The following is a 6855-nucleotide window of genomic DNA, read 5'->3' as shown; positions in this document are numbered from 1 at the left end:
CGGAAGGAACGCTGGGAACAGGAAACGGGGAGAATCCTTTCTAGGCATGTGGCTACACAGGGGACACAGGAGCAGGAGGTCTCAATGAGGAAGGGGAGGCCATGAGAAACACCCTCGGGATGGGAGAGAGACCTCGGCTGCTAAGCGTGACCGAGTAGGGGACAAGAGGAGAGTGTTTACAGGGTTGGCACCGAGTGAGTGCAAGGCTGGGTGTGGTGTCCCACACTACGTACTTCTGTGGGGTGTGGGTGGCTCGTCAGCGGGAGGTCTGGGCATGTGGGGGTCCAAGACTGCCACTGAGACAGAGTGGACAGGGGAGGTGGCCGACAGCCGGAAGGTGTGATCTTGATAAAATGGAGAGACGGAGGCGAGAAGGGTTTCTACATGGAAGTGTAGTGACCAAGAACTGGCAGGAGCATTGAGGGGGCAGTGGACAGGAGTGGGGAGGTGGGAGGAGGGGAGGGAGGTGGACGGGAGGGGGGAGGGGAGGGAGGTGGACGGGAGGGGGGAGGGGGGAGGAGTGGGGAGGGTGGAGGAGGTGGGGAGGGCGATGGACAGACAGGATGGTGGGAAGGGAGGGGGAGGAAGGGGGTGTGGGCAGGAGGTAGGAGGAAGGGAGGGAGAGTGATGGATAGACAGGAGGAGGGAAGAAGAGAGGAGGTAGGTGGTTATTGGATCCGATTCTGCATGTGTCCAAGCAAGAGAAAGAATGTTCTGGTCCCAAGGAATGGAGAGCCTGCCTTCCCCATCTCCTGGCTGTTCCCTGAGGGACTAGCCCAGCCCCAGGGCTCAGGGACCCACTGAGGATCCATGCCAGTAGGATGAGGTTGGGACGTGCGACCTCAGTCAAGGGTTCAGGTGGGTGCCCAGTGAGCCCTGAGGGCATCTCCGGGAGGCCATGGGCCTTGGTGGTGAGTGTCCGGGGCAGGGACAAGCTGCCGGCAGGGGCACGCAGTGCTGCCCTTGTGAAGTCTCGGGGAGTGGGGGGGCCCTACTCTGGGGGTGGGAGCATGGCCCCGTACCTGCTCACGGTGCCCTTCCCAGGGCCCTTCCCGGAAATGTGAGACGAGGGCCCCTGCGGTCATGAAACAGTCTTTATTCAAGTGCAGGGAGATCGGTCATACGACAACGCCAAGGTGAGGGGTCAGCGCCTGCTCTCCTTTATGCACCTGACCTGCGTGGCCTGCCGAGGCAGCCTGGCTGAGAGGGGCAGGCAGGGGTGTGGGCGCCTGGGAGGGCAGGTCCGAGGTATGTCATGCACGTGTGGCTTGGGGCTCTGGGCCTGGGGTGCGTGGCTCTCCTGCAGGTGGCCCAGCGGGCACCATGTACAAGTCGTCTGCGTGCAAGATGGCCTTGAACTATGGTGAACAGGGCAGGACACGGTTTATAGCAGAGACTCACCCACGAGAGGGGACCTCAGGACCGGGCGCCCGAGAGGAAAGCTTGCGGAAAGGAGGCGCCTCTCCCGCCGTCCTGCTCCAGCAGCCCGAGGCACGTGTGTCAGCGGTGGAGCTCAGAGGGGTGATGGACGAAGCCCCGCCTGGCCCGCTGCACAACGAGGCTGGGCCACCACGTGGGGTCGAGGGGCCCGGGGCTCTCGTCTCAGACGCAGTTGTCGGGGACGCACTCCGCCTCCTCCTCCAGCTCGGGGCAGGGCGTCCCGTGGTTGGCAGGCTGCACGCGGACGTAGCGAGTCCTGCTCTTGGCCCCCAGCTTCCCGCAGGGACCCCCACACAGCCCCCAGGACGACCACAAGGAGACTTCGCAGTCCAGCGGCGTTTCTGGACCTGGACCGAGCACAGGAGAGGCCGTGAGCATGCGTGCGAGGTGCTTTGTGGCAGAAGGGGACCCCCGGGCGTGTGTTCGGTGCACAAGACCAGCTCCCACCTTCAGAGTCGTGAGAGGTGCTCGATTTTATCGGCATGGTTTAGAGCAGGCTACAAACCCACCGATCGCACCGCCCAGGGAAAACCACTAAGATGCCTCGAGGGAGCATTTCTGCGTCCACTGTCCGGGACTCTGGGAGGCCAACTCTGGCCCCTGGGGGCAGGGGGGACCCCGTGTTGAGAGATGTTCTGAAGGCAGCACAGGCTGGCCGGGGTCTCCGCTGCCTGCGGTGCTGGCTTTCAGAAGGCGACCGCGGTGGGGGCTCCCCTTCACCACCCACACCATCCCCTTCGCCAGGGAGGGCGCAGAGAGATCCATTTAGTGGAATGTCCTGCCCTGTCAGCTGTGACCTGGGCCACACACAGGCACACCACTGACAGGGGTCTCGGTCACGAGTGTCAAAGGCTTTCCCTTGCAAGTGTTGTGCAAGAGCTAAATCTTCAGTCTAGAGTTTGAATCAACTAAATCCCAAATCTCTCAGAACCCCCACTGTCCTGCACCAAATGCTCAGAACCCCCAGAACCCCATCTGTCATCTTGTACTGAATGCTCTGACCCCCTGTCATCTTGTACTGGACACTCTGAGCCCCCAGAACCACGTCGTCTTGTGCTCGATGCACGGAACCCCTGGGACCCACGTCGTCCTACACTGAGAGCTCAAACCCTGGTGTTTGAGTTTGCTCACAGACAGTGGCTCATATGACTCAGAGTGGGGCACCCTAAGCCCATCTGAGCAGTAACCTGGTCTGACTCCGTCCCCTGCACCCCTGTGCACCCCATGGGTGGCCTGGCCCCACCTGGCTAAGGGCACATCACCCCCAGGAGCCCGGCGTCCAATTCAGCACCTTTCTCCATCCTGTCGCCTCATCTCAAGTTGGGACTTCCGGGGTGTGTCCCGTGGGCTGGGCACACAGCGGGGCCTAGTCCCTGGATTACCGGCCCTCGAGGGGTTGCGTGCAGGTGACCGGCGTGGCCTTGGGAAGTAGCTCGTGTTGAGGTGTTGTCGCTGCCGAGCCACAGATGGTGACTCTTGGGCGGTTTCTAGCCCCTTAGGATCCTTTGCTGTTTGTACCCGGTGGCCACTCACCATTAAGGGTTATTCTGCAGCTGAGACCTAAGGGCCTCACGCATGGGGCTCCGTATCGGCGGCTGCCTGGTCACGGTCCCTGCGTGACCCGCACACCTGAATGGTGCTTCCGCCCTGTGCAGCCAGTGGGACGTCAGGGCCCCCCCGGAGTCGGAGCACTCGCACCCGGGATCACGGGCGTGCCGGCCGGGCACCTGCAGGCTCACCTGAGAGGCTGTCCGTGATCTCATTGCCCCCGCCCAGCGGGCCTGGGGGGGGCAGCACGAAGGTCCTGGGGTTCTGCCGGAGTCGCACCAGGGTCACTCTGGCGATGGGGGGCAGGGACTTCAGCCGGGGGTAGTAGAAGGAGTTTGCCGGGTGGCTGGGAGAGGAGGAGGTTATCTGTGGGGAGAGCAGGGGTCTCAGCACGGGAGAACCCGCAGCACACGCTTGCAGTGGGCGGGCCCAGGCTCTGGAGCGCCGGGTGGGGCGGGGTCAGGAAAGCCCGCCCCCTCCGAAGGCCGCTAGCTCCTGGGGGCGGGGCGCGTGGCCTCAGGCTGCGTAGGCTCCGAGGGGTGGCGCAGGCTGCGTGGACCGGGGGCGGGGCACAGGCTCTGGGGGTGCGAGGCCGCAGGCTGTGTGGAGGGGGGGAGAGGGGGGAGGCCGCAGGCTGGGAATCAACCAGAAAGGGCTGGGCCCTCCTCCCCGACCTGCGGGCCCCCTGCAGACGGGCCGTCTTCTAGTCCGGGGGGAGGGGGGGGGGTGTCCAGGGCCAGCAGGGCTCTCGTCCCGTCCCTCACCTCCTCACCTCCGTCACCGTGTCCTGCGGGATGGTGGCGAAGTTGGGGGAGGAGAAGGTGAAGCCACTGTCCGTGCCAGCGTCGTAGGGGTACAGGTCGACCTCGACCTGCTCCCTCCAGCGGTCCCCGTCACACAGGTCCAGACTGTCCACGCCCACGAACCAGTCGGGGCTGGGCACGATTCGGACCACGAAGGAAACCTGCAGGGGCGGGGTGGGGGGGGACGGGGCTCGCTCAGCGAGCCCCCACCGCCACGAAGGACACCTGGGGGGGCGGGGCGGGCGCTCAGCGAGCCCCCCCCCCCCTCCCCGCGGCCGCCGGCTCACCAGCGAGTGCCTGGCGTGGGCCTCCAGCTCGGCGGACGTGTGCCCGGTGCCGCTGGGCACGGCGGGCGCCGAGAACACCTCGTGCACGCTCTGCAGCTTCTCTCCCGCCGCCTCCAGCTCCCGCATCAGCGCCCAGGCCTCGCCCCGCTCGGCGAAGTCCCTCAGCCCGTCGCTCACGTACTGGTTCTTTCTCCACATGCTGTAGTCCGAGCTGTGCGCCGCCCCTGCGCGTGCGGCCGGCGGGGTGAGCCGAAGCCGGGCCACCCGGGCACCGCGCAGGGGCCACTCTGGCCGCCCCCCCCCCCCAGGGCCCCGCCGTCCAGCAGTCGGCCCGGCGCTGAAGGCAATGGGATGGGAGTGCCCCCCCCCCCCCCAAGCTGCGAAGCGTGGTGCAGCTGTCATGTGACCGGCCCCTCCAGGAGGGGGGCCGCTGCTGGACAGGCAGGAACGGGCGGCGGGGGCTGCGCTTACCCAGCAGGGACGACCACTGTGCGGGGGGCCGGAACAGGGGGTACTGCTTGGGGAAGGCCGTCTGGCTCCACTTGCCCGTGAAGGTGAGGCTGTACTTGGCCAGCGGTCGGGCTGTGCAGACAGACTCCGCCCCCAGCGGCTGGCTCGCCGCGGACCCCAGTGTGGCCAGGAGGAGAGCCCAGAGGGCCCTGCCCCAGGTGGTGGCCTGACTTGGGGCTCCCATGACCTAGGAGCAGAGGGAGAACCCGGCACGCCGGTCCCGCTGGTCCCGGGAGCAGGGACCTCCGGAGTGCAGCGCCCCCCCACCCACCCCCCCAGTATCCCTGCCCGCTGCCACACCCCGGGCTCGGGCTCGGGCTCGGGCTCAGGCTCAGACCCCATCCCCGAAAGCAGCTGTGTCCGGTTACAGGCGGATTCCGGACGCCCCTACGGGAGGCCGGGCGCCTGGCAGGTTTGGAGCCCGGGCTGGGTTGCGCCAGCAGCCCGCTCTGCAGCCGCGGGGATCCCCGAGCGCCACTCCTCAGGGCTGCCGTCAGAGGGAGTCCCGGGAGCCGGGAGGGGAAACTTTGGGCTCGCTGCGCCCAGAACTATACAGCAAACTCACGCCTCCGTCTTGGGGTGCCGCTAGCTGCTGCACCCGGGGAGGAGCCCGGAGGCCCGGCGTCTCCGGATGGGGACACAGGCGCACGCACACGCAGTACTCACCCAGCAGGCGCGGCCGGAGGGCGGGTGGCGGGGGTGCGGGCAGCGGATGGTCGCGGCAGGAGCCCCGAGCTGCGGTTCACACGCAGGACGGCGCCCGGCTGGCCAGTGAGGCCCGGGCCCTGCACCGCAGCCGCGGAGCCGCGGAGAGATCTGCCGCGGAGAGGGGAGAGGGGAGAGGGGGCGCCTCGACCTCGGCCCGCCCTCGCTCTGAGGCTGAGCAGATGCTTCTCTGGCGCTGAGGTCACTCTCCTCCCGCGGGCGCCTGCCACTTGCCGCACCCCTTTCTTTGTCTATCCCTCCCGCCTCCCCGCCCTCCTCTCCTCTCCCTCCCGCTCCCCCTTCCCAACAAACCCTTCTTAGTGTCTCCCTGGAGGTGGAGGTGGGGGGCGGGGTGGCCAGCGTGTTACACCCTCAGGGCAGGGTGGGGACCCGAGGGGCCGCATTCCTGGCCCCGCATTAGTCCACGTGCGTGCGGGAGAGGGGCTGGAGAAGTGGGGGCTCCCAGCTCGGGGATCCCTGGCCTTGGGGCTCTGCGTTTTGGTGAACACAGCCCGTCAGAGTACACGGCCGCTGTCCACACCGCTGGCCGGGGCCTCCTGATGCCCTCCCTCCAGAGGGGAGTCAACCCCGTGGGAAGGGTGGTCCCACTTCCAGAAAGGCTGGCTGGGGCAGGGAGGCGGCCCACGGGGGTGCCTAGCTAACAGACTCTGAAGCTGGTCACTGCCCACTGTCAGGAAAATAGAGCCCTCATCAGGTGCCTGGGAGCAGAAGGGGAGCCAGCATTGTGGGGACGCCCAGGGGGTGTCTGAGCTCCAACAGAAAGCTTTTTGGAACCTTGTTAATATTTCACACATGTGGGGAGGGATGGACTAAATAGAATCAACCAGAATAGAATGCAAACAAAAACGAATGACCTAACCTGTATTTCAAGTAAATAACACAGCCACAGAGAGGCAGCCCGATGCCCACAGAAAATGGAGGTCCTCAGGCCAAAGACAGATTCTAATTCTGGTTTTCAAACTGTTTGGTCTCGGGACCCCCTCCGCTCTTAAAAATGCTGAGAACCCAGAGAGCTGCTCTCTGCGTCCGTACTTTGTACGTACGTTGTATCCGTCCATACTTACCACATTTGAACTCATCCAAAAGGTTCACAATCCGCATTAATTTCCAGATGAAATACATTAACGTAAACGGCATGATGTTTCCTGGAAAACAACTCTACTTTCCAGAAGGAGAACCTGCGTGAGAAGAGCAGCCCGGTTCTCCGTTGGCACAGACCCTCTTGCGCCTGGCTCTCCTGCAGGACAGCTGGCCTGCTGCACGTGTCCCCGCTCCGCTGACCGGACGCGCGGTGTTGGGTGGCTCTGTGCAGAGCCCGGCTGGGCGAGGACAAGCCCTGCAGCCTCGGGAGGGTCCTGCACCTGTGGGACGGAACCGAACCCAAGGTCGGGTTGAGAAGCAGCGGCCTGTTCCAGGAGAGGAAGCCACAGACAGCGCAGGGTCGCGTCTCTCCTGCTGTGGTTTGCTCACGCGCTGTCCAGCGGTGGCGGTGGCCTCGGGCTTGCCCTCCTGTCCCAGCACCCCCGCGCCACGTGGAAGGC

At 65.5% G+C, this 6855-nt stretch overlaps 1 protein-coding gene across 1 annotated transcript; it reads right to left on the bottom strand.

Moving 5' to 3' along the window:
* Positions 1–1076: 1076 nt before the first annotated feature.
* LOC109259309 (spondin-2) lies at positions 1077–5601 on the bottom strand. Its single transcript, XM_053901798.1, has 6 exons — positions 5255–5601; positions 4550–4775; positions 4079–4302; positions 3761–3952; positions 3180–3354; positions 1077–1787 (listed from the first exon to the last, which is right to left on the bottom strand). Exons 2-6 carry the CDS (start codon positions 4770–4772, stop codon positions 1603–1605), a joined length of 999 nt encoding a protein of 332 aa, XP_053757773.1. The 5' UTR covers positions 4773–4775; positions 5255–5601; the 3' UTR covers positions 1077–1602.
* Between the last annotated feature and the right edge of the window lie 1254 nt (positions 5602–6855).

This window comes from Panthera pardus, unplaced genomic scaffold (genome assembly GCF_024362965.1).
Source record: "Panthera pardus isolate Hobbes unplaced genomic scaffold, ASM2436296v1 HiC_scaffold_13, whole genome shotgun sequence".
NCBI classification, from domain to species: domain Eukaryota; kingdom Metazoa; phylum Chordata; class Mammalia; order Carnivora; family Felidae; genus Panthera; species Panthera pardus.
This window is presented reverse-complemented; position numbering and strand designations above follow the sequence as displayed.